The sequence below is a fragment of the Cynocephalus volans genome, chromosome 5 (genome assembly GCF_027409185.1).
Source record: "Cynocephalus volans isolate mCynVol1 chromosome 5, mCynVol1.pri, whole genome shotgun sequence".
Taxonomy (NCBI): Eukaryota; Metazoa; Chordata; class Mammalia; order Dermoptera; family Cynocephalidae; genus Cynocephalus; species Cynocephalus volans.
Window position 1 is genome coordinate 109,302,137 of NC_084464.1, and position 27,710 is coordinate 109,329,846.

Here is a 27,710-nt window from a genome sequence, read left to right on the forward strand (position 1 = left end):
TTGCGGCGCCAGCCAATCAGGTGCAAAGATTATTTCCTCGGCTGCAGTTCGACCAATCCAAGTGCTCGGTGCTGAAGGGTTCGTTGATGAGCAAAGATGGCTGCGCCCTTGTAATACCGCTGGCGGCCCTTGACCTATTTTTTTCTACCTTGTCACCTGACCCCTGTGGTGGCAGGCTGAGCATGAGGACCATGCTAGGCCGGACCCTCCGAGAAGTGAGTGGATTGGACTGCTGAGGGCCCCGGGAGGGCGGAAAGATTCGCGGACTCCGTAGATAAGGGGTCCCCGGTTTGACACGCGTCATGGTTGGCCTGGCCGCCTCCTTTCCTTAAACTGGGTGGGGGATTCGGAACCTTCGGTCTTTAGGCTGTACTCTCCTTACCCATTCAGGAGTTAGGGCCTCATCACGGGAAGCCTCTGCACCGCGGAGCTGTGGGGTGGAAGTGTATATCCATCCGGTTTCTCGAGATTAGACGTTTGCTCAGGCTTGGGTCGGGCTCCGGATGGTCTCTCAGAGTGGGCTCTACCAGATAAGGGGGATTTTGCTGGTCCACTGCAGTCTCTTTTCTGTCCCCGACACTCTACTGATGCAGTTCTGGCTAAGGGGCCCGGCAAATTTGCAGTTCGCAAAATCCAAACGAATAACGTTTGGCTTTTTTTTTTTTTTTTTTTTAAACTAGGCTTCAGCTATCACTCAGATACCATTGAATCCCTAATCCGTGTCTCCATTTCCTGGTCGTCATTTTTGAACTCTAGGCTATACTTGTGAATGCCTTTTGGACATCTCTTCCCATAACCAATTCACACTTACTTTAACCAAGGTTGAAGTTGTCTAACAGGACCGCTCCTTACCTCTCAACCCCCATCTTAAAACGCACACGCAAAAAAACTGATTTTTTTGGAATTCTTAACAGACTCTTTTTAATGACAGAACTATTATCCCATTTGCTGGTAGATTCTTCCTCATCTTTCGTATCCAACAAATCACTAAGCCCTGTTAAGTCTATCTTGTAAATATGGCTGGAATCTGTCTTATTACTTTACTTCTGTTGTAAAGGCTTTAATTAGTTGTTAGTGCTTTTCTGGCCCGGATCTCGCAACCTTTAGAGCTGTCTGCAGACCCACTGCTATCAGAATCATCTGGAGCCCTTGTTAAAACTACAGCTGTGTTTCACTCTAGACTTAATCGGACAAATCTGTAAACTAAGTCCCAGAGTGTGGTTTAACAGAGGCTCCAGATGATTTCAGGTTATAAGTATGGATTGAGGACCTATCCTGCCTTACATCTTCCTTTTATATCTCCACCTGAGAAGTCTTTTTCCCCCCAGCTGGCAACCTTTTAGAAAGTTATAAATTATAATGAAACTTTAAATCCATAGGCTTTAAATAACAAATAGTTCTTCCCAAAAATACATTATTGTTTTACCGTCTTAAATGCCATCTAGAATATACTGTAAGTAAATAATCAAATTTGTCCTCAAAAAAATTCAAAACTTGTTTTAAAATGAAATACAACCTTTAAAAGTAGAGTAATTCCGTTTTCTGCTTTTTCCCGCTTAAGCACCACCTTTTTTGTGTCCCCTTTTCTAATGTTGAGTGAGCAATTGTGAGAAACAGCTTTTGCCTCCTAGAGGGAAAAAAGAACCATTTAGGGGAGCTGATCCAAGGGAAGACCAAGATTGCATTGGTATGATTGCTTTCACTTAATCTCTTTTTTAAACAAATATTTATCAATGCCTACTGTGTGCAAAACATTATTTGGTGATTATTTTCCTAGCCCAAAAAGTATCTTCTGTCCACTCTATTTTTTCACTTCACTGTACTGATGTCCCAATTCTACCAATTAGAGATTGATTAATTCACTACTCATTTTCTTTTAAATATGTACAGGTGCCTGGGAGGGTTGAATGATTTGTTCACCCATTGTTGTAAATCATAATAGTTCAATCAAATTTCTCTCCTTCGTAACACACTAGTTGAGATAATCGATTAAAGAAAGGGAAAATTTGCTAGGGAGGAAATTAGGAAAAATGGCTGCACACTCGGGTTATCTGAGGCAATTTGGGAACTTTGGTGGAGGTTTAGGGCAACAGAGGAGCCCTGGAAGCAGGCACTAAAAGGAGGTTAAATACCAAGTAGGAGGTAAAACTCTTTGTACTGTGAAAGTTGATGAAATCACTTCTGTCAGACCCTGACAAAATAGGGCTGGGAAAGACATGAAGAAGGCTGGTGCTTGCTTGTCTGAGATAGAAACCGTTTCCAAGGACTTTCTAAAATCCAGCAGAAATCTCTTCACATTCTTCTCACATCTCCTACTTTACACGTATGTACATATTTATGTGACAGTTTTAGCATTAGACATTCTTTAGAACTTCAGTAATTCAGGTAAGATTCTCTGAAAGAAACTTGCCCAGGTAACAGCATCTCAATCAGTGAACTGATGAGAATCTGGTTTGGAGCCTCTGAAACCAATAAACTGTTTCCAAGCAGCGTGTGTGAACCTCTCCCTTTTTGCCAATAAAAATTTTCTCTTATCCTTCCCTCACTGAATGCACTTGTGGCTTGCCATGGTGTACATTCCAGATTTTAATCCTATTTTCTATTCCCCAATAAACTCAATATGTTTGGAGATATTTTTCTCTCTTTTTTTTTTTTTTTTTTAGGTTATCAGTAAACTTTACCCAGGTATATTCAAAAGGGGGGAGGAGTCTCCCTTTTATCATTCTCTTTTGTGGCATGATCCCAGTGTTCTAGGAGCCAGACACCAGGCTGGTATTATTAATCTTAAAGTTTAATTACTGATATATTCAGTTGGCTACTTGGCATCTAACCTAAGAACATTTAATCATTGTCCTACAGGGAAATAGATCCAAATTTTAAACAACTCAGTTATTCATTCACTCAACTATTGAGCACCTCTGTGTTCTAGGCACTGGGATTAGCACAGAAGACAGGCAGAAGTACCTGTCTTTGCGAAGCCTACATTTTTTGTATGGGAAAGCAGGTATTACATAAGCTATGCAGGTAGTATAAGTTCTATGAAGAAAAATTAAGCAGGTTATAATGTGAGAAGTAGTTGAGTGAGCTGAATGTTTTAGAGTAGTAAGGGAAGGTGTTTCTGTTTGAGTGATCGATATTTAATAAAGACTGGAAGGATATAAAGAGTGAGCCCTGGGAAGATCTGGAGAAGAGTGACCCAGGCAGAGGGAACAGTACGTACAAAGACCCCGATAGAAGAGCAAGCTTGACATGTTCCAGAAACAGCTGGAATGCTAGCAAGCCTGTACAGAAGCGAATGAGGAAAGTAATGGCAGATGTGGTTAGAGAGAAGGGAGGAGCCAGATGATGGAGAAACTTTTAAGCCATAATAGGGAGTATAATGGAAAACCTGGAAAGTTTTGAGTCTGTGGACATGATCTGATTTAAAATTTTAAAAGCTCCTTCAGGTTACTCTTAAGGACTACAGTCCTAGGAAGCAGGAAGACCCATTAAAAGGCTGTTGCATTGGCAGGAAATGATGGCAGGATGGATAGGGTGGCAGCAATAGAGATGTTTTTTAAGTTAAGGCTTGCTGATGGATTGGATATGGGGTCTGAGGGAAAGAGAAGAATCAAGAAGGATACTTAGGTTTTTTGCCTGAGCAATTGGCTAAATGGTAACATTTATCAAGACAAGAAAGGCTCTAACAGGAGTGTGTTTGGAAGGAGGAAGTTATCAAGAGTTCTGTTTTGGACGCAATAATTTTGAGATGCCTCCTAGATATCGAAGTGAAGATGTCAGTTAAGCAAGCAGGTGAATAAGAGTTTGGAGTTCAGAAAAGAGACTAGATATGAGGATATTAATTTGCCAGGGTATGTAAGGTAATTAAAGCTATACGGGCAGATGAGGTCATCTGGGAAATTGAATGTAAAAATAGAAGGCGGCCTGAAACTTTCCAACACTAAGAGGTCAGCGTTAAGAAGTAAAGTAAAGCCAGCATCCATACCAGCCAGCTGCCAAAAAAATTTTAAAATAAAAAATAAAGCTAGCAGAAGAGACTTGAAAGAATGGCCAGTGAGACAGGAGGAAAACCAGGATGGTGTACAGCCCTGAACACAAGGGTTTCCAAGAAGGGAGTGATCACTTGTGTTGAATGCTACTGAGACGTAGTGTAAAATAAGAATTAGGCATTGACTACTGGATTTAGGACTGTGGAGGTTGCTGGTGATCTTGACGTGCAACTTCATGGAATAATGAAGGCAACAGCGTAAGTGGAGTGTGTTAAAGAGAGAAGGGTATCCATCAGCTGGACACTCAACTCTCAAGAGCTCTCCTAAACCTTCAGCCTTTACCAAGGCAATTTTTTTTGAAAGCCAGTTTTTTCCTAAGTGAACCTCTGGTGTTATCTGTTAATAAAATTTTTCTCCACTTTGTTATAGAGGAGTAAATGCCACAGTGCCTTGCATAGAGAAATATTATAGTATTGTGGTTCAGAGCATGGGTTTTGGAAACAAGATCAGGCCTCAGTTGAATCCCAGCTCTGCTACTTTCTAGCTGTGTGACCTCGAGGAGGAACTTCAGTTTTTAATCTGTGAAATGGAGATAATAATATCAGACCTTCAGTGTAGATATAAAGATTAAATGAAATGTAAAGCATCTAGGACAATGCTGAGAACTAAGTGCTAGCTATTATTAACATTAATTTTACTACAGGGACAAAATCACTAAATTATATGTGGTACTTCAAAAAGTTCATTGGAAAAATAAAACTGACAGATAATACAAATCTTTCCATGAACTTTTTGAGGACCCCTCCTATATATTTGCAATTTTCTTTTCTCTTACTTTCTAAGAGTGGTTCCTGAGGAAGAGTTCTTAATTTTTCTAAGGAAGTATATTAGTTTTCTGTTGCTGCATGTCAAATTAGTATATACTTTGTATCTTAAAATAACAAAATCTTACTATCTCGCAGTCAAGAGTCTGGGCATGGAGTAGCTGGATTCTCTGCTTATAGTCTTACGAGACTGAAATCAAGGCGTCAGCCAGGGCTGTGGTTTTATCTGGGCTCAGGGTCCTCTTTCAGCCTCACTTGTTGGCAGAATCCATCTTATGGTTGTGTGACAGAGGTCCTCATTTCTCGCTGGTTGTTTGGGTAGGAGATGTGAGATGACTAGAGTTGAATTCAGGAGATTACACAGATATTGGTAAGGATGTAGTCTGGGCTATGACAAGGCATGTTGGTAACTGGGGTGAGGTGAAGGAAAAAAGTTTGTGTGAAGTGAGGTCAAGAACTGAGAGGCCAGGCATCAATGTATGTGGACTTGAAGTTTTCAGTGAACAAGAATGACAACAGTAAGAAAGATGACTGCGAGCTGGGTGCTTAAAATCGTCAGTGAATTGAAGGGAGTACCAGGGAGACTGTAGATTAACATAGCAGGGAGAGTGATATAATCACCTCCAAGGTATGTGCTTCAGATGAGCTGGGATCTGGGGGGGGAGAAGAGGGAAAGGCATTGAGGAAAAAGGAAGACAGCTGCCTGCACACACCCCGTTCCCCGCTGGACTCTGGTACACGGTGAGTAGGAGCTAAGACAGGAGAAGCAGTGGCCTCAAGCAAATGCCTACTTTCCCCTAGAGAAAAGTACCATAGAGATGGATTTTTTTTTTTTTTTTAACAAAAGATTTTAAAGACTTCATTTTATATTCAGATGTGACACCTGCAGTTTTGTCCCAGGGGAGCAGTATGATTCAAACTCCATGTGTTCAGTCTATTTTAGCTAATTAGCATCTTTGTTTTCACTTCTCTTTCCCAATTCCCTTATTGATTTTTCTCAAATCCGAGTTCCTAAAAATGGTCCTAATGAATATCAGCACCACTTAAAATGACTGTTCCTAGATAATCTTATTTCTTTCTCTTTTAATCAGCATTGTAACTATCTAGCTCCTATTCTCTTACCAGTTGGTAAGTCAGAAAGTAGCTAGAGGATAGTAGGCATTAGGGGACTTGAGGGGCATCAAGGAAAGAGAAAAAGTGGCAGACACAATTCCTCATTATTACCACTGCCATGGGATAGGCCTGTCTGTATATTTCTGTCTTTCTAGCTTTGGGTTTTTGCTAGTCCGACTCTCTTCCACCCAGCCTACCACTGTCTTCTTTCTTCCCACTCCATATTCACAATATTAGAACACAATTCTATCTTTACTTCTGTCTAGCTCCTTTCTTCTAAGGATTTTACATTTCATACAAACCATGCAACAGAAATATCTCTTGTTACTAAGTTACCTCCTTTAAGTCAAGCCTAGTTGCCACTCCCCATCCCAGAATCATTCCCACAGCCTCCGCATTGAAGTCCTTTTCCTCCACTTGTCCCTGAGCATTAGGGGTCCTCTCAGTGTCCTCTCAGAATCATTCCCACAGCCTCCGCATTGAAGTCCTTTTCCTCCTCTTGTCCCTGAGCATTAGGGGTCCTCTCAGTGTCCTATTCCCACTGCTTTACTCATTTAAAACCCTCAACCTTAAGAATGCCATTGCTTTGATGATTTATTCAATAGACAAGAGCAGATCATTTGCAGATTTTTCCCTCAGATGCAAACTCTTGTTGCTTGATCCATATGGGACATATGAAAATACAGTCAACTTGGAGAACAAACTAAGCTTCTAATAGAAAAGAGATAGAAATGGTGAGAAGCTTATATTATGAAGTCATCCTATCCTTTACTATTTGTGTGACTTTGGACAAATTACTCAACCTCTCCGAGTTCACTTTCTTCATCTGTCAAATGAGGTTAATAATCCTAACTTGTGTGGTTGTTTTAGTGTTAAATGAAGTAATAATGCATGTAAAGCAACAGTGCTGAGCTCTTGGTAAATACTCAGTATTACTCCTTCCCCTATCCTTTGTCTCTGAGATCCCATCTTATCCAACACTCTTTTCATAAAATCTCCAAAACTTTGGTGTCATCTTTGACTTCTTGTTATTCATTTCTTTTACCTGATTAGTAAGTTCATATTATTATTATTTCCTATAGGAAATATTAAACATTCATCACTTCATCTCAGCCCTTACTGCCTATCCAATATACACGTTCCAGTCACTTCTCGTGCAGTTTATTTTAATGCTTTCTTTACTAGACTTCCTAATGCGTTAGACACACAATTTCAGAAAGTTTGTTTTTAGTTTCCTCTTGAACCTATATTTTGTAAGCATTTCTCTCAATTTGTAGTGGTGCTTGCTTGAATTCTCCAAGAGGTATAAAGACCTCATTTAGAGCCATAAAATCCTGCAGTGCTTTGTCACTTCTGTTTTTTCACATTGGACTGCCTGCATTGCAGCTAAGCTATCGTTGTATGTAATCTACCCCATGCCATCCTTCACCCATGCTATACCTCAACTCCACCGGGATGGGATGGTTTACCTGACCTGTTGCTATTGTTTGTACGATTGACTTAGAAACAGCAGATTAGTCAGCTAGGGAGAAGAACGTTGTGTACTCCAGCCCATTCTCTAGCTGATCAATGCATTTCCCTCCATTCACTACACTAAGTAAGGAGTTGATGGGTTCTCTTGATTTTTTTTTTTTTTTTTTTTAATATGATCAGTAAGAGGATCTTAACCCTTGACTTGGTGTTGTCAGCACCACGCTCTCCCAAGTTAGCCACGGGCTGGCCCTGGGTGTTCTTGATTTTGAAACCCAAGCTTCATTTCAAAATTTTATGTTTAGCCACTCTATTGCCCCCCTTAATATAATATTTGGAACTTCTGCAGACTCAGTAAAAAGTTTTTGAATTGTATATACTATAGGTTTCTGCGGCACTGAAACAAGGCCAAATTACATCAACAGAGCTCTGTCAAAAATGTCTCTCCCTTATCAAGAAGACCAAGTTTCTAAATGCTTACATTACTGTATCAGAAGAGGTGGCCTTCCAGCAAGCTGAAGAATCAGAGAAAAGATATAAGAAAGGTAAATTATTCTTAATTATACTTAATTGAGAAAATTAAGAGAAAGAATTTAATTGGATGTAGCAGTCTCCATTTGGCAAGTGAAGTTTTAAACATAAAACATGCCCTTATTTAAAGAACTTGCCATGAGGCAAAATAAAAATGAGACTAATGGATATGTGATGCTTTATAATATGTAATCATTTCTAACATAAATTTGATTGCTGAAGAAGTATCTTTGCCAAAAACTAGTAGTTATTGTAATAACTAGTATTAATGTGTCTGTATTTTAAACTGTTATCTCCTATATCACTCTTGGCTTTTTAATGCAGGTCAGTCACTTGGGGATTTAGATGGAATTCCTATTGCAGTAAAAGACAACTTTAGCACATCCGGCATTGAGACAACATGTGCATCAAATATGCTGAAAGGTAAAGTTTAACTGAGCAGAGCATTAATAATTTTGTAAAAGTAGGTGTTTGTCAGTTTAAATTAAACGTAAGATATTAAAGCACCCAGATAATCTCAGACTAATTATATCTTTGAAGGAGATACTCAGGATAGAATATCCTTTTTACTGTTTGCTCTTTCAGAATGCAGAAGTATTCCTTAGAGGTAGACCATCTTAATGAATAAATGCTATTTCAGAAGTTTTACAGATCCTATTTAGGAAGACTCAGTAACTGATCACCACAAACATCACTGATAACATGGAAACAAATATGAACTGGCTATCATCCCTCTTCTCTTGAAGATGATGTGAGGATTCATTAGTGTCTACCAACCAGTTATTTTTTATTTCCTGACTCCTCCATCTCTTATAGTGCAATGTAGTGATGTTTTATTCTTTACAGTTTAGTAGATCAAAAGGAAGCACGTTTATCAAGATGTTCGGATCCTTGGAGGAAAAAGAAATGGAAAAAAGATTATTCAGAGTACTATACACTAAAAGTAATATCCTATGAGGAATATGCCCCAGGTTCCGTAATGGGTAGGCTATTATTAATTATTTTGGAATATAAACGAGTTCTTCAACAGATAGAGGAAATTTTAATTGAGAATAAAAGATCTATTTCTAACTGAAAATACATAAAAATTACTGTGTGATATAACATCATCTGAGAAGTAAAAGTCAAGTACAATGAGCAAAATAACAATTTGTGATTAATTAATTGGATACATCTATCATGCAATATTTTGTAGTACTAACTGTTAAAGTCAGTGTTTTTAGATTATAAAACAATGAATTTACAACTGTCTATGGAAAACATATAGTTAGCAATAGAAAAAATTAACTCTTAGAAGAAAGTACAACCTTCTACTCAAATTAGGAATAATTAACACGTCAGTATGAATTGCTTAATTGCAGTGTAAAATCTTGTTTCCAGCCAATGATTTACATGTTCACTGTTTTGTCTCCTGTAGTAAAAGGAACTGAATTTTTTTTCAGGTTATGTACCTCCTTATAATGCTACAGTAGTTCAGAAGTTGTTGGATCAGGGAGCACTACTAATGGGAAAAACAAATTTAGATGAGTTTGCTATGGGGTAAGTAAAACTGAAATTTTCTTCTCTTGTGTTTCTTCCATCTGTGCCTTTATTTTCATTAAATGTTGGTACTAAAACTAGAGAGATGATTTCTTGATTCTAATGCCGGTTTCTTAGTTCCTCTGTGAGCTTATGTTCAGTTATCTGATAGGTAGTCATATCTCATTTTGGTTTTAATTTGCATTTGCCTGATGACTAATGATATTAATCATCTTTTCACATGTTTATTTTGCCATCATATCTTCTTCAGTGAAGTATCTGTTCAAATCTTTTGCCCATTTTAAAAATTGGGTTGTCTTATTATTATTGAGTTGTAAGAGTTCTTTCATATATCTGGATTCAAATACGTTATCAGAAAGGTGATTTGCAAATATTTTCTTCAAGTCTCTGGCTTATTTTTTCATCCTCTGAACATGCCTTTCAAAGAGTACAAGTTCTCAGTTTTGATGAAGTCTAGTCCATCAATTTTTTTCTTGTATGATTTATGCTCTATGTATCCTAAGATATCTTTACCTAACCCCAGGTTACAAAGATTTTTTTCCTACAAGATTTATAGGTTTAGCTCTTACATTTAGACCTGCAATCCATTTTGAATTAACTTTTTGTATATGGCGTGACTAAAGTTTATTTTTCTACATATAGATAGCAAATAGTTCCAACACTATTTGTGAAAAAGGTTATCCTTTTATCATTAAATTATCTTAGCTTTTTTTTTTTTGTCAAAAATCAAACACATATATGTAGATTTATTTTTGGACTCTGTCCTATTTCTATTTACTCCAAATCAGACCATCTTAATTATTGTGGCTTTATAGTAAGCCTTGAAATTAGGTAGTGAGAATCCTCCAACTTTGCTTTCCTTTTTTAAAATCATTTTACATATTCTAGGTCCTTTGCATTTCCATATAAGTTTTAAAATCACCTTGCTAATTTCTACAAAAAAGTTTGATAAAATTTTAATTGTGATTTTGTTGAATTTATAGATAGACTTGGGAAGAATTAGCATCTTAATATGTGCCTTCTAATCCATGATCACCTTTTATCTCTCCTTTTATTGAGATTTTGTGTTTCTGAGCAATGTCTTTATGATTTTTTGCATATAAAACTTGCATATAATTTGTCTGATTTATCCTCAAGTGTTTTTTTTTTAATGCTATAGAAAATGGTATTTTTTGGTATTTTTTCGATTTCTAATTGTTTATTGCTAGTACATAGAAATATAATTAATTGATTTCTCTATATTGGCTCTGTATCCCATGACCTTGTTAAAGCTTACTTGTTAGTTCTAGTTGATCTTGTGGATTCTTTGGAATGTTTTATGTAGATGATCATATAGTCTGCAAATAAAGACAGTTTTATTTCTTCTTCTTTCTTTTTCTTGCCTTACTGCACCAGTTAGTTAGGACCTTTAGTGTAATGTTGAGTAGAAGTTATGAGAGCAGATATCCTTGCCTTGTTCCAATCACGGGGGAAAGCGTTCAGTCTTTCACCAAAAGCACTTTATATTTTTCTTTTTATAACACTTGTCACATATTTAATATTTGCTTAGTTCATGTTCCCTGTTTCACAGAAACAGAGTCCTTGACTTTCTTGTGCACAGTGGTATCTCTTGGTACTCAGTAAATATATGTTGAATGAGCTAAACCGTGAGAGTAAACTTGGGCATAAGTTCTTAGCACATTGCCTTCATCAGTGGATCAAAATTAACATCACCAGCAAGGGTGAAGTGGACTTCATGTGCCTCCAGATGTGATTCTGTGAGAAGGACACACCATTGCATATGTAATATTCCAGCTGAGAATATATAACCTGAATCTAATAACAAGGAAACAAAAGTCAAATCCAAAATGAGAAGCATTCAATTAAAATCATATCATAAAAACAAAGAAAGGCTGTGAAAATGTTCCAGATTAAAAGAGACTTAAAAAGTAAAATCTAAAATTATAAAACTTAGAGAAGAAAATATTGGAGAAAATCTTTGCATCCTTGAGTTAGGCAAAGGTTCCTTAGATAGGACACATAAAGCACAAATCCGTAAAAAAAAAAAATTGATAGATTAGACCTTAGTAAAATTAAGAACTTCTGTACTTGGAAATATACTATTAAAAAATGAAAAAGCAAGCCACAGACTAAGAGAAAATGTTTGCAAAACATTATCTGATAAAGAACTGGTATCTAAAATATATAGAACTTTCCCAACTCAATAATAAGAAAACTACTTATTTTTTTTTTTTAATTAGGGAAAAGATTTAAGCAGACATTTCATCAGAGAAGATATACAGTTAACAAACACAGTTTTAAACTGCCTAATATTTGTCATTAGGAAAATGCAAATTAAAATGACAATGAGATACATGTACCTATTAGAATGGCTTGACAAAAATGACAGTATCAAGTACTGACAAGGATGCAGAACAATTGAGTTTCTCGTGCATTGCTGCTAGAGAATGCAAAATGGTATAGCCGTTTTGGAAAATAGTTTGCAGTTTCTTTTATAAAGTTAAACATACACTTACCATGTGATCCAACAGTCTCAGTCTTAAGTATTTACCTAAGAAATAAAGACTTAACGTTAACACGAAAGCACTGGCTAGGCCCTTTCACTACAATATTTATATTGGCTTTATTCATCATGGCTAAAAACTGGAAATAACTCAATGTCTATTGGCTGGTAAAGAATTAAGAAAAAGAAAAGGAAAAAAAAGGGGGTGGGGGCTAGGGATAATAACTAAATGCAGTACCTGACTCTAGACTTGTTCTGGAAGAGGATAAAATGCTATGAAGTACACTGTTGGATCAGCTGACAAAATTAGATTACATAATCTCACAGTAGATTAGATAAAAGTATTATATTGATGTTACTGAAATTGATAAGTATACTGTGATTGTAGAACAGAATATCCTTATTCTTAGGAAATACATAGTGAATATATACTAAAGTATTTAGGGGTAAAGGGCCATGGTATGTATAATTTACCCTTTACCCTTTAGTGGTTAAAAAAAAATGTGCATATATGTACATATGTTTACAGACACACAGAACAGGCAAACTATAAGTAAATGGGATAAAATGTTAACAATAGGTGTATCTGGGTAAAGGGTATAAAGTGCTTTACATGTTATTTTTGCAATATCTGGGAATAAAATTATTTCAAAAATTAAAAAATAAGTTATTAGCATTCTACTTATAACGCTTTTGTTAAATTTTCTGATTCAGGGAGGGGCTACTTCAAAAGACTTTATCTGAATGTTTGTGACCCTTTTCAACTGGAAAACTTTAATTTACAAGGAAGATCATCTTTAGTTGAATTGGATGATCGATTGAGATAAAATCTTTTCTCTGCAGACTAGTTTTCTCTACTCTCTACCACAGATGCCCTTATTTCCCATCCTCCACCTCAACTGTCTCATTAACAAAAGCAAAGCTACATCTGAATAAGTTTCAAACCTTTTTCATTTCAAGGTACAGTGGATTATTAAAAAGCTCAATGAGTGTCAGAAGCAAATAATATACTCAGGAGATGAAAATTTCACATCATATGAAAGTTTTACTAAGGTACCTTGCTTCACTTCTTCATCTCAGATCTGGAAGCACAGATGGTGTATTTGGACCGGTTAAAAACCCCTGGACTTACTCAAAACAATATAGAGAAAAGAGGAAGCAGAAGTTGCCTGGTGAGAAAGAGGACTCAGATTGGCTGATAACTGGAGGAAGCTCAGGAGGGAGTGCAGCTGCCGTGTCAGCATTCACGTGCTTTGCGTAAGATGTATTTTTCTGTTTGTACTTTACAACCTATCCAAATACAAATAGTCATAAATCACATGCATAATCCAACAATAGAGTAGTTTATGTGTTGGTGTTTTTATTTCTTTTTAGTGAACTATTTGTAATCAAAAGAATATCAAAATTTTATCTTGTAAATACACTCAACTATACAGTACACTGTGTATTTTCTACATTTATCTTTAATTTAAAATAACATTTAAACTTTTCCTCTATAGTATCTGGTTCTCTTAAAAACATGATTTTAGGGATCTTGCAGAATAAAGCATTGAGCATGAATGGACCTCACTGGATTTCATTTTTTAAATAATTTATTTGAGTGTCTGCTCACTGATTGTACAAATATTTGGGGACTAACATACCATGACTTTAGTTAAATGCTGCTGAATTAAAAACTGTTGGTAATCGTTTACCCTTCAGCTAAACTTGACTTTTGCAAAAAAAAGAAAAAGAAAAAAGGAAAGGAAAGAATAGAAAAGCTGCTACTAATATGTATCAACAGGATATTTAAGATAGTGTTTTTATAAATCTGCAACTAAAAATATATATCAGAAAGTGAAGTTTTTTCAAGCTTGTTAGGATCTGATTCTGTTTTTCTGTCATATTTGTGTATTTGGTAAGAATCCATCAATCATACTTCAAGTCCCATTTGTAAAGCATTTCTTAACCACCTAAAGAAGGGCAAGTAAATATGGCTGTTATATTTATTCGATCAGTCTCAATTTAACCAAACTGAATGCATTTCTTTAATAAAACTGTATGTATTTTATATCTCCTTAATTATCCAGTAAAACTAAGCTCTTCCATACACATCGCAACCGATAAATTATTTATATTTTTTAGAGCTATGGATATTTGGATTCTATAGATTTTTTTCTTTAGTTTTCCTGAAATCTTATTAACCAGTAAAACCATTGCACTTTATCTTTGTGGAATTTTATAGCATTGCATTAATATTAATGAGAGTTCTGACAGGTTAGGACTGCAGGATTAGGTGCTTTTTTCCTATCCTCATCATCCCACTTAGTATTTATCTTTCTGAATGTGCTTTGAGAAAGATGGCATTTTGACACATAAGTCCTATGGAAATGTAAGTTTTACTTTTACACAGCCATCAGTGAAAGCTAATAAAAAAATGTATCATTTAAAATTGAGAAGGCAATGTTCTGATTTTGTAGCTTGAATGGACTTGGTAAGAAAGGAAATATAATTTGCATTTTCTGTATAGCACAAGCGCCTTGTTATTGTTAGGGTGTTGTTCAGCCCAAAGCTTCACTTTAAATATAATCAGCAAAAGCACAGACCAAAAGTAACTTCAGATAGAATGTATCACAAACTGTGAAATATTCTGTTTTTGTTTCCCCCCTTTAGATTTGTCTCTTTTGTAATAGTTTTAAAAATATGAAGATTCTTGGAGTACTATGCAGCCACTAAAAAGAAAAGATAGAGCACTATGTAGTGACATGGAAAGATATCCAAGATACATTGTTTAGTGAAAAACAAGTTGCAGAAAAGTATGTATAGTGTGACCTTATTTGTGTTAAAAGTAATAGTAACATACATATATATGTCAGGCATTGTATGGAAGTGTCTGGATTAATGTATATCAAAACTGGTAATGGTTATTATGGGGGCTGTGATTATAATGTATACATTATATAGTTATACAATATTTTAATTTTTATAGTAGATATATATTACTTTTTGTAGTGGATTGAATTATGTCCCCCCAAAACTCATTGAAGCTTGAATTGTGTCCCCCACGTTTTATGTATTAGAAACTTAGCCCCCACCGTGACTGTTAACAGGGTGGGAAATCCTATTATGGTAATTGAAAGGTGGAGCCTTGAAGAGGTGATTGGATTGTAGGACCATGCAGGAGTGAATGGATTAAAAATAGTGGTCAGGGGCATGGTTCTGAGGGCTTTAAAAAAAGAGGAGAATCTGTCTTTCTCTCTCTCTCTGCTCTGTCTGCTTCCACCATGTTGCAATGTGAAACCCCTGGGTCACTTGCCACCACCAGATGGACTTTGGACTTCCTAGCCTCAGAAACTGTAGCAATAAATATCATTTCTCTTTATAAATCACCCAGTTTCAGGTATTTTGTTATAGCAACACAAAACAGACTACTACACTTTTCTACAGGAAAACCTCTTTTTTCCTGAAAGTTTTTTTTTTTTTTTTTTTTTTAATTGTGGTAAAATACAAATAACATAAAATTTACCATCTTACCCATTTTTAAGTGTACAGCTTGGTGGTGTTAAGTACGTTGTTGTGCAACCAATCTCCAGAACTCTTTTCATCTTGCAAAGCTGAAACTCTCTACTCATTAGCCCTCCTCCAAGACCCTGGTAACTATCCTTCTACTTTCTGTCACTATGAATTTGATTACTCTAGGTACCCCATGTAAGTGGTATCATATAGTGTTTGTCTTTTTTTGACTAGCTTATTTCACTTAGCATAATGGTTATTTTTTTATTTTTTGTTTTTAATAAATAAGAACAGCACATACTCTGTAGGCAACTGGGCAAAGAAATAAACAGTCACTCCATAGTTGGGTAATGCAAAGACAAATGAATGTGAAAAATTATTTTAAAATGCACATTAACAAAACTTTCTGGTTATCAAATTAAAAATTTTAAAAACTGCTAGTACTCAGTGATGATACTGAAACATTAAAACAATATAATTCACCGCAATTGTAATATGGATTGGCATATCTTTCTTTTTTTATTTTGTACTTTTTTTTGTTTTGTTTATGGCTGGCCAGTACAGGAATCTGAATCCGTGACCTTGGTGTTAACAAGGCTGTGCTCTAACCAACTGAGCAAAGCGGCCAGCCTCTGAGATTGGTATAATCTTTCTAACAAGTGATTTGACAATATGTATAAAGAACTTATAATAGGCAGATCCTTTTGCCCACTAACTCTACTTCTTGGGAGCTAGCCTAGAAAGTAATCAGACATATCAGCAAAGATTTATGTTGAATGGTGTTTGTTACAAAGTATTTATTACATAGTTATTATTCCAGTTGGAAACAACGTAAATGTTTAAGTAAATTACAGTACATCTCTATCCATTATTCTAAATGGGGTAGCAAAAGGGCTGTATTTGAATTTCTGGGAGGGGTGTGTTTAGTTTGTAAGAGCATACTGAGAAATCTCCATTAATTTGATTTATTTTAAATGTCAACATCAAAGAAAGGTATAAGATTTATATGTATAACTATAGGAGAATGGACTTTAAAATATCAGGAATCACCAGCTTATATATGACAGAATATTATACATACTTTAAATGTTCAGTAATTTTAGTGACATAGTGTATGGCTCATAGTAAGTGAAAAAGGGATGGATGCAAACTTATAATTACAGAACGATCTCAACTATGAAAGAGAAATGCATTTTAAAAAGACTTGAAGTTAATATGCCAAAATGTTCACAGTGTTTGCCTTTGGGTAGGGGAATATTTATTTACCTATTTACACTTTTCTGTGCTTTATGAATCCTCTGAGATGAGCAGGTGTTACATTTGTATAATTGGGGAAAATACAGTTTAAAAATATACATTTAAAAGAGTAGATTCCATCTATAATTAGAGATATCTCATTCTTCTAAAGGGAGTTCTTTTTATATTCCAGGGCTTTAGGATCAGACACAGGAGGATCAACGAGAAATCCTGCTGCCCACTGTGGGCTTGTTGGTTTCAAACCAAGCTATGGTTTAGTTTCTCGTCATGGTCTCATTCCTCTGGTGAACTCGATGGATGTGCCAGGAGTCTTAACAAGATGTGTGGATGATACAGCTATTGTGTTGGGTATTTATATGATACGTACTGTTTGAAACAATTTCACTGTAAAACAATATGTCTGTCACTCATAAATATTTATCCTTACAGATGTACTGGCTGGACATGACCCCAAAGATTCTACCACAGTACGAGATCCTGTTAAACCATTCATGCTTCCTAGTTTGACAGATGTGAGCAAACTATGTTTAGGAATTCCAAAGGTAACTTGTTCCTTTCATTACTTTACAGAAGCACTGTCAAGTCAAATACAGAGCACAGACTTGCAAGGCAGACTGGGTTTGAATCCTTGTCTGCCATTTTTATTGGCCATGTGACTTAGTCTCTTGTAAATTCAATTTCTCATCTGTAAAATTGGGATAATAAAAATGTTGACCTCAGAGATTTGTTAGGATTAATTAGATAATCATGTTAAGCAGGGGGTCTGTAAACTTTTTCTGTAAAGGGCCAGATAGTAAATATTGTAGGCTTTGTGGACCATACAGTCTTTATTGTAACTACTTAACTCTGCCATTATAGTGAGAAAGCAGCCATAGACAATATGAAAATGAAAGAGTGTGTCTGTGTTCTGATAAAACTTTATTTTCAAAAATAGCTGGCTGGTCACATCTGGCCCATGGGCTATAGTTTGCCAGTCCTTGATGTAAAGGACTTAGCCCAAAGCTGTACTTTGCATAGTAGGGCCTCAATAAATGTTGTCTTCTTTACTGTTATTATTATTACTACTACTACACCTATTACAGTAGCAATTGAGTAGTTTCATACATGAATGTAATAATGTTAAATTACTGACCTTTTAAAAATTTTAAAAATGTTAAGCCTAGCAATATAATAATGCTTTATAGAAATCTTTTGAAATGTTAATTTACCCTGCAGAATAATGAGGTTTCTCAGCCTTAGCAAGATTGTTATTTTGGGCTGAATAATTTTTTGTTGTAGAAACTGTCTGTGTGTTGTAAGGTAGCATTCCTGGCCTCTACCCTTAGATGCCAGTAGCATCTTCACCACCACCACAACCCCACCATCAAAAATGTCTGCAGACATTACCAAATGTCCCCTGGTTGGGGAAAAGGAGATGAAAATTGTCCCCAGGTGAGACCAAAGCTGTAGAGAAACACTACTTTCTTTAAAATCTTTCATTAAGGTGATGTCTGTGCCTTCTTTTAAGGATTTAGAAAGCAAACAGGTTTTAAAACAGACCTAGTTTGAAATCCTAGATCCTCTACTTACCTGACATGTAACATTAGAAAAATTACTTAACTTCTTGTCTCAATATTTCTCATTAATAAAATGAGGGATGATAATACCTGCTTCATGTTAAAAGCATTAAATGAGAGTACCTTCGAAAAGCATCTAGCAGAGTATTTGATACATAATGAACATTTAACAAATATGTTCCCCAACCAGATCTCCAATTTTTAATATTGTTATATCCAGCTTTAGGTATCTAAAACTGTGTCTGTCATGCTATAAACACTCAAATAGTTTCAATCTTTCTAGCTACCTACCGGAAATTTTATCAGATTTTCTAATGTATTACTAAAGATCCTGGAGTCAAAATTTTTGTAACGTCATCAATACAGATGTTCCAATTTCTGTATCTTGACTTTTTCCTATAAGGAATACCTTGTACCAGAATTATCAAGTGAAGTTCGATCTCTTTGGTCCAAAGCTGCTGACCTCTTTGAGTCTGAGGGAGCCAAAGTAATTGAAGTATCTCTTCCCCACACCAGTTATTCAATTGTCTGCTACCATGTATTGTGCACATCGGAAGTGGCATCAAATATGGCAAGATTTGATGGACTAGAATATGGTAAGATGGCTGTTTTTTGGATTTTTCAAGTAGTTATCTCAAACATCTGAAAGATTTACTTATTACTGACAAATAAATTATTGCCTGGGATAATGTTAATGATTCAGAAATGTAGAACAGTGAATCATTTTATCTTTGTCATTTTAGAATTTTACTTAATATGATTCACCATAAATGTCTCTGTATGTTCAGTTTGCTTCTCTGGACTGTAAATATCTTGAAGGGATAGTATCTTATTTTTGTATGCTGAGTCCAGCTAACATAGTGCCTAGCACATGGTAGGAGCTCAATAAATATTTATGAAGTTATTTTTTCTTGGTTATTTTCTTCTCTTTCCATGATCGGTCCTTGGGACTGGTCAGTCAGTCACAAGGCAGACAGAGAAAAGGAGCCACCAAGGGCAAGCTCCCTAAATTTTAGTATTTGTCACAAAAATGTGAATCTGGGTCTGGTTTTAGCCAAAACTATACTTTCTGTTCAAGTAGTGTTTATCTTTTTTTGTTTTCAGGTCACAGATGTGACATTGATGTGTCTACTGAAGCCATGTATGCTGCAACGAGACGAGAAGGGTTCAATGATGTGGTGAGAGGAAGAATTCTCTCAGGAAACTTTTTCTTATTAAAAGAGTAAGACAATTAGTTTAAAATTCTTGAAACCTTAAGAGTAAACTAGTAGCATGTCTATCAGGTGTTATAAGGCAACATATTTACTAAAGAAGCAAAATCCTTATGATTTGAGTTAGAAAAGGCCTGTTTTTGACACTTTTGGTTCCTGGTATCCAAAAACAAACAAATATTGGTATTCTATCTAAATGATTAGAGCAAACTAAGTGTGAAGCCCCTAAGGATTTCAGCCTTATTAAACATCCTCTGGCTATTCTTGCAACATTGGCTTATTGCTATTAGAAACTAAAGCAGGGAGTTGTATTGTTGTCTTTTGAAAAAATTAGTGAATCAACTTAGTTTTTACTTGTACTATGTATCTGTTTGCTCCAAAAAGAATTCTATATTACCATGACTCCTACTTAGAATGTCTTCCATATAAGTTTATTCATGATCTTATGAATGTGATTCATCTTGCTCATCACTAAGTCTGTCTAAAAGGACATGAAAAGTATGAATAAGCAAGATTAATTGTTGTAATGAGTAGCTTCCTGGAGTTTTTCTCCATGCCCTCAAAGGCAGAAAGCATTTTATTCATCTGTGCATCCCCACAGAGCCAATAGTTAGGATTATTTTCTCCAAAAATACTCTTTAATTATGTTCCATATTAAAAGACTCATCCATATTGACCAGATGCTTGTAATAACTTAGGAATAGGAAAAGAAAATGAAATATGAGTATTGCTAAGAAGTTTTCTAAGCAAAGACTTTTATTAGGCTAAAGATGGTACATATACCAAATATTACTGGTAAGAATCATTTTGTATATATTAAGGCACAAGTCGATGGATTATATAGGTCATTGTAACAGCATAAGAAGAAATTGAAGGAGAAAAGTCTGGAAGCATCTTCCATGATCACCAGTTGAGGGTACTGATAACTTGGCTCAACTTGTTTGTTTTGGGTGATAGGAAAAATGGGATTAGGGGTACTTTTTTATGTCTTAAAAAGTCAACTTATGTGCCAGGAACTGTGAAAAGTCTTAACATTTTTATTTACATGAAACCTCAGTTTAGTATTTTATCATTCTTCTATTACCTTTTGTTCAATAAACACAGATTTATTGAATTAAGAATCCAGAGTTTATCTTTGTTTTTAATAGGCATAAATATTTAATTTTGAACCACATTTAAATCCGCCTTTTGCTATTTGTCTTCTAATTGTCCCATGTGTTCTTTCTTTCTTTTGACCTCTTTTCCTGACTTTTATTTTTTCTTTAAATAATAATTTTTCTCTTAAATAGATTTAAAATGAGAAAAAAATGAATCATCTATATTTACCTACACATTTACTATTTCTGGTGCTTTTCACTCTGTTATATAGATCTAAATGTCATCTACTTTAATTTTCTTTTTGCCTAAAGAGCTTCCTTTAACATTTCTTGTAGTGCAGTCCTGCTGGCAATGGACTCTTTAATCTTTTGTTGATTTTTAAAAGTCTTTAAATTTGAAAGATAACTTGTCTGTCCATAAAATGATAGGTTAATAGTTTTTTCTTTCATTACTTTAAGGTGTTGCTCCATTGTCTTCTGGCTTTTATATTTTCTGAGAAGTCTGTTGTCATTCTTTGTTATTTTCTTTATAATGTCTTTTTTCACTATGGCTGATTTTAGGATTTTCTCTTTATTGTTAGTTTTCAGAAATTTGACTGTGATGTGCATTGGTGTGGTTTTCTGTGTATTTCTTCTGGTTAGGGGTTTGTTGAACTTCTTGGATCTGTGGGTTTATAGTTTCGATAAAATTTGGAAAATTTTTGGCCATAATTTTTTCAAATATTTTTTCTGCCCTCCCCCCTCCTTCTGGGACTCCATTTACATGTAATCTGCTTAATTAACACTTACATGTTAATCTGCTTAATGTCCCACAGTTCATGGATGTTCCATTCTTTTCTCCCCCCCCCCTCTTTTTTTTCTATGTTCTTCCTTTTGGATACTTTCCAGTACTGTTTTCAGAGTTACTGATCTTTTCTTCTGTTGTGTCAATCTGCTGTCAGTCCTCTCCAGTGTATTTTTTATTTCATATATTTTATTTTTCATCCCTAGAAGTTTCAAGTAGGTCTTTCTATTTGTTTGTTTATTTCTCTTTCTTCAAGTAGGCCTTCTTATCTCTTCAGTTTTTCCATCATTTTAAGTTTTCCTCTACCTTAAACATATATAACATATTTACAGTAGCTGTGTTAATGTCCTTATCTGCTAATTCCATCATTTCTGTCATTTCTGGATCTATTTAATAGCTTTTCTTCCCCCTGGTTATTGGTCATTTTTTCTGCTTCTTTGCATGCCTGGACATTGTGAATTTTACACTGTCACTTGCTGGATTTTTGTTGTATTCCTTCAAACTGTGTTGGGCTTTGTTTTGGGATGCAATTAAGTTACTAGATGCAGTTAAGTTACTTGGAATCTGTTGAATTTTCTCAAGAATTTTAAGGTTTGTTAGAATAAGTCCAAAACAGCCTTTGGTCAAGGGCTGATTTAACTTTAAAGTGATACCCTTGAAAATTTCTCCTGATACTCCATATATTATGAGGTCTTTCCACTTTGGCTGTTGGGAACACAAACTATTTTCAACCCTGTATGAACTCTAGGAATTGTTTGACCTACTACTTTTTGGTGCTTCTTTCCCCAGCCTTAGGGGTTTCTTCTCATGCATGCACAGATGAGTACTCAGCCAAAGACTCAAGGGATCTCTTTGCAGATCTCTTGAGCTCTCTCTGAATGCTCCTCCCTCCTATGCAGTACGCTGCTTTGCAAATTCTAGCTGTCTTTGCCTCCCTGAACTTCAGATCTCTGTCTCTTTAACTTACTGAGATGTCTCCCGCACCCCCCCCAAACTCTGTTTAGGTTTCTCCTCTCTGGAATGAGACCTGAAAATGGCTTCCAGGCATTAAGCTGGGGAAATCAAAGGTCTTACCTCATTTGCTTTCCTTCTCTCAGAACTCTCTCTTCTGAATGCTGTGGTCTAATGTCTGTTGTCTAATATTTTGTTCTCTAGAAGGCAGGGTGTCTTAGTCTATTTTTGTTGTTGTTGTAACAGAATACCTGAGACTAGGTAGTTTATAATGAACAGAATTTTATTGGCTTACAGTTCTGGAGGCTGGAAAATCCAAGATCAAGAGGCCCGTACCTGGTGACAACCTTCTTGCTATATCACCCCATGGCAGAAGGCAGAAAGGCAAGAGAGAGAGCAAGAGAGGGCTGAGCTCACCCTTTTATAATGGCACCAATCCCACCCATGAGAGTGGAGCCCTCATGGCCTAATCACCTCTTCAGGGTCTCACCCCTTAATACTGTTACAATGGCAGTTAAATTTCAACAGGAGTTTTGGAAGGGACAAACATTCAAATCACAGGGTAAATGTTTGTCCCTTCCAAATTCCATCCCTATTACTACATCATGGACAGAAACAGAAGTTCTACTTTTGAACCATATTTAAAGTAGGAAGAAATTTAATAGAAAAGAAATACTTGGGCCGAGCCCGTGGCGCACTTGGTAGAGTGCTGCGCTGGCAGCGCGGCGACGCTCCCGCCGCGGGTTCGGATCCTATATAGGACTGACCGTTGCACTCACTGGCTGAGTGCCGGTCACAAAAAAAAAAAAAAAAAAAAAAAAAAACGACAAAAAAGAAAAGAAATACTTGTTCTTATAAAACTCAGGTTTTAGGAATACTGTTAATGCTGTATTTAAACTACCAACTGTTATTGTTGTGCAAATTACATGTGAGGCCTGCAATGATCTGTCTACAGACTCTGGTCAAATGATAGTAAGGATATTTGCTATTTCTATAGCACTTTTAGGGTAAAAAAGATTTTACATTTTTGTCTCATTTTATTTGGCCCTCAGTAAGAACTTCAGTTGTTATATCCATTTTTTACAGTTGAGGAAACTGAGATTTAGAGCAGTGAGCATCTTTGTCAGCCTTCCTTAACAGCCTTGGAAGGATCTAAAAATTTTTCTTCTTACCTTTCTTTGCATCTCTGATTTATGGTCTCTCCTATGTCTGGCTTTTTTCTTAATCTTTTTAGTAAAATAAGCATCTTTTCTAGAATTTCACATTTCATTCCTGGGCTATGCCTATTCACAAAATACAAACTTAAAAACACTGCAACAGGCCGGCCCGTGGCTCACTCAGGACAGTACAGTGCTGAAAACACCAAGGCCACAGGTTCAGATCGTATATAGGGATGGCCGGTTAGCTCACTGGCTGAGTGTGGTGCTGACAACACCAAGCCAAGGGTTGAGATCCCCTTACCGGTCATCTTTTTAAAAAAAAAAAACAAGAAAGCTGCGTACTTTCCCCAGTTTCTGTTTCCAGAACCTGTTGCCTAAAAGTGTTTCCTAGTGTCTAATTCAAATGGCATGTTAGAATTTTGCAAAACCTCAGAGTCCTTATAATTTTTAGTTATCATATTGCTGTAGGTGAAATAAGAGATTATAATAGAAAGAGGATTGGAACTAGCCTCTAGGACTTATGTTCTAGTCTACTCTACCACTGTCTATCTTTATAACCTTCAGAAAGTCATTAATTACTATGCACTTTACTGTCCTCACCTGAAAATGGATGTTCTGGTTTAGTGATATCACTAGATGTATTAGTATTTTGTTATAATATGTGTAGGATTGCCATGACTAGTGAATTCTGACTGATTAAATTCCAGATAGACGAACTTTTAGAATAACAGCATAGTTGAACAGAATTCATTTTGATGTGTTATATTAATCGGGGCTCTCCAGAGAGACAGAACCAATACGATATGTATCTAATTATATGATTCTGGTTTGTTTGGTTTTTTTGGCAGCTGGCCAGTATGGGGATCCAAACCGTGACCTTGGTGTTATAAAGCTGCATTCTAACCAACTGAGCTAACTGGCCAGCCCTGTATATAATTATGTGAGATGGGATTTATTAAGGGAGTTGGCTCATGTGATTTTGAAGGCTGAGGAATCCAACAGTAGGCCGTCTGCAAACTGAATGCCAGTAGTGTGGCTCAGTCCAAGTCCAAAGGCCTTAAAACCAGGGAAGCCGATGGTGCCGTTGGTGTAAGCCCTGGAACCCAAAGGCTGAAGAGTCTTGAGTTCCGACATCTACACACAGGAGAGCAGAGAGTATCCCAGCTCCAGCAGATAGAGATTCACCTTTTCCTCCATTTTTGTTCTCTCCAGACCCCCAGCATATAGGATGGTTCCCACCCATATTGAAGGGCAGATCTTTCCCTCCAAGTCCACTAAGGCCCACATGCTAATCTCTTCTGGAAACACACTCATGGACACACCCAAAAATGTAGCTTTACCAGGTTTCTAGGTATTCCTTAATTTAATCCAGTTGATACCTAGAATTAACCATCACATGTGTTATGAGGAATCTTAGTGATACCTGCTCATAAAAGCCAAGAATCTAGTGGTTCTTTAACAAGTCTAATATAAGAGAATTCATTCAAAGAAAAATACAAAAAGCCCTTAAAATATCATCTATTTTTTTCCACAGAAACTATGAAAATTATTTCCTCAAAGCACAGAAAGTGAGGCGCCTCATTGCTAATGATTTTGTAAATGTTTTTAACTCCGGAGTAGATGTCTTACTAACTCCCACCACCTTGAGTGAGGCAGTACCATACTCAGAGTTTATCAAAGAAGACAACAGGACACGAAGTGCCCAGGATGATATTTTTACACAGGCTGTAAACATGGCAGGTAAGGATCCCTCAAGAACTTTCTGGTTTTTTCAAATTCTTAGGCAGGTACCCTGGTCTTCAACTTAGGTTCTAGCTAGATTGTTCCCTAAAAGCAATAGTCTGTCCTTCCAGCATGCTTATGAATGTATGTGTGTGTATGTACCACATGTTCACTCTCACTCACATTCACACCTGTATTATGAACCAATAATAGTATATTTTTTAACTTTCAGTTTGAAAACTTCCAGACCTACAGAAAAGCTGAAAAGAGTAGTATGATGAATACTGATATGGTCTTCACCTGGATTCATTCTTGTTAACATTTCGCCTCATTTTCTTTCTCCTTTTTTTCTCTCTTTCTGCACAAACACACACATATACGCTTTGTTTTCAGCTGTATTGTTTGACAGAAAATTTCAGATATCACAACACTTCACCCCTAAATACTTTAGCACAAATCTCCTAAGAATAAAGACATTCTCCTACATAACCACAATTTCATTATCACACCTAAAAAAACTGACATTAAATTCAGTAATAATCCAGATGTATCCATATTCAAATATTCTCAATTGTACCAAAAATGTCTTTTGTAAGTTGTTTTTCCCCTGATATATTACATTTGTTTATGATATCTTTTTAAAATCTAGAATACGCACCACACCTCTCTGGGTTTTTTTAGAACCATATCAGGCTATAATTTTTGTTTTAATTGTCAAACATAATGTAGAAAACTCAAGAAGAAAAGGAAAGTCTATTGTATTTAATACTTTTGCTTACTATGTTCATTTTTCCTTCCTGAAGTACCAAGATTCATTCTTTAACCACTTCCTTTCTATTTGGAGAAATTCCTTCATCCATTTTTTTAGGGTAGATCTGCTGGGGTGACGAATTCTCTTAGCTTTCCTTCTAGGAATGTCCTGATTTCCCCTTCATTTTTAAAGGTTATTTTTGCTCAACATAGGATTCTGGTTCAGCAGTTCTTGTTTTTAGCACTTACTTAAAAAATGTTATGCCTCTTTCTTCTGTCCTGTATGGTTTCTGATGAGAAATCCCCCACCTTTTAAAAATTATCTTTTAAATAACACAGACTTTTCTGAAGAGTTCAGTCCACTTATCCTGTAGGATGTCCCATCCATAATGTGGATTCATAAGATTGTTTCCTCATGATCAGTTTGAATTAAAATTTTTGGCAGAAATACTACATATTTTTCATATCAGGAAACAGTTAATATCAGTTTGCCCCACTTTTGGAAACTAAGTTGATCACTTGGTTCAGGAGATAACTGCCAGATATTTTCTTTATAAAGGTACATTTTTTTTCTCTTTTTTCTAAGCCATCTGTGGGGTGATACTTTGAGACCATGTGAGTATTCTATTCCCCAATAATCTTGAACCCAGTTTTAGCATCCATTGATGATCCTTGCCTATATTATTATCTAGAGAATTACAAAGTGCCGACTTCTCTAATTCTATCATTCCTTCTACATTTATTAGCTGGCAATCTTTTCTAAAGAACTTTCCTTTAAAAAAAAAAATTCAATGTATTATAAGTAATTACTGTCATTATTGTGTTTGATGATCACATTAATTTTTGAAAACTTCTTGTTTTATGGTATAACAGGTTGTCCCAGGATCTTGCACTTTCTCTGTGCCAAATCTGGAATTAAAATCCTGAGCTAGGATTTAAAACCTGAAATTAAAACTTCCCTGAGCTAATTTCTCATCAAACAGATTAGCAAAAATTCAAAAGCTCAACAACACACTCTGTTGGCAAGGCTATTGGAAAAGAAGCACTCATTTTGTTGGTGGGAATCCAAACTGGTACAGCTTCTTCGGAGTGGAATTTGGCAATATCTAATTATATATACATTTATCCTTTATGAAGCAATCCCTCTTCATCTGAGAAATAGGTAATTTACTCGGGGCATTGAAATAGCTAAATATTGAAAACAACTAAATGCCCAATCATAGAAGACTGGTTGAATAAATTAAGATAAAACTATGTAATAGAGTATTATACAGCTATAAAAAAGGAATGAAAAAGGTCTCTGAACTATAGAGAGTGATTTCCAAGATATATTGTTCAATGAACAAAGTATGACACAAGAGAATATAAATAGTGTAATATTTTTTGTTGTTTTTTAAACCTATTTTCTACCTACTAGCACTGGAAAGTGGAAGAAGTCTCTGGTTCTTGGTGTTAGGATGGAGAATTACCCAACTAATGGGTTTCTTTCTTTTCCTTAGGTTTGCCAGCGGTGAGTATCCCTGTGGCACTCTCAAATCAAGGGTTGCCAATAGGACTGCAGTTTATTGGACGTGCATTTTGTGACCAGCAGCTTCTTAAAATTGCCAAATGGTTTGAAAAACAAGTACAGTTTCCTGTTATTCAACTTCAAGAACTCATGGATGATTGTTCACCAATTCTTGAAAATGAAAAGTTAGCTTCTGTTTCTCTAAAACAGTAGTGATAAATATATCATACAAATTAAAATGACTTTTAATATAC

General features: G+C 35.8%; 1 protein-coding gene across 1 annotated transcript; it reads left to right on the forward strand.

Moving 5' to 3' along the window:
• Positions 1-94: 94 nt before the first annotated feature.
• QRSL1 (glutaminyl-tRNA amidotransferase subunit QRSL1) lies at positions 95-27,710 on the forward strand. The gene is made up of 11 exons (XM_063097171.1): positions 95-215; positions 7,782-7,941; positions 8,252-8,350; positions 9,370-9,466; positions 13,050-13,226; positions 16,891-17,066; positions 17,148-17,260; positions 18,678-18,870; positions 19,379-19,496; positions 25,012-25,217; positions 27,449-27,710. The coding sequence occupies exons 1-11, from the start codon at positions 183-185 to the stop codon at positions 27,667-27,669; spliced, it is 1,593 nt and encodes a 530-aa protein (XP_062953241.1). The 5' UTR covers positions 95-182; the 3' UTR covers positions 27,670-27,710.

Excerpts from the sequence above, each read along its gene's own strand:
- QRSL1 (XM_063097171.1), top strand. The coding sequence starts at position 183 with ATGAGGACCATGCTAGGCCGGACCCTCCGAGAA. Across the intron at positions 17,261-18,677 it reads TATGTTTAGGAATTCCAAAG|GAATACCTTGTACCAGAATT; the intron begins GTAACTTGTTCC and ends TTTTCCTATAAG. Across the intron at positions 25,218-27,448 it reads ACAGGCTGTAAACATGGCAG|GTTTGCCAGCGGTGAGTATC; the intron begins GTAAGGATCCCT and ends TCTTTTCCTTAG.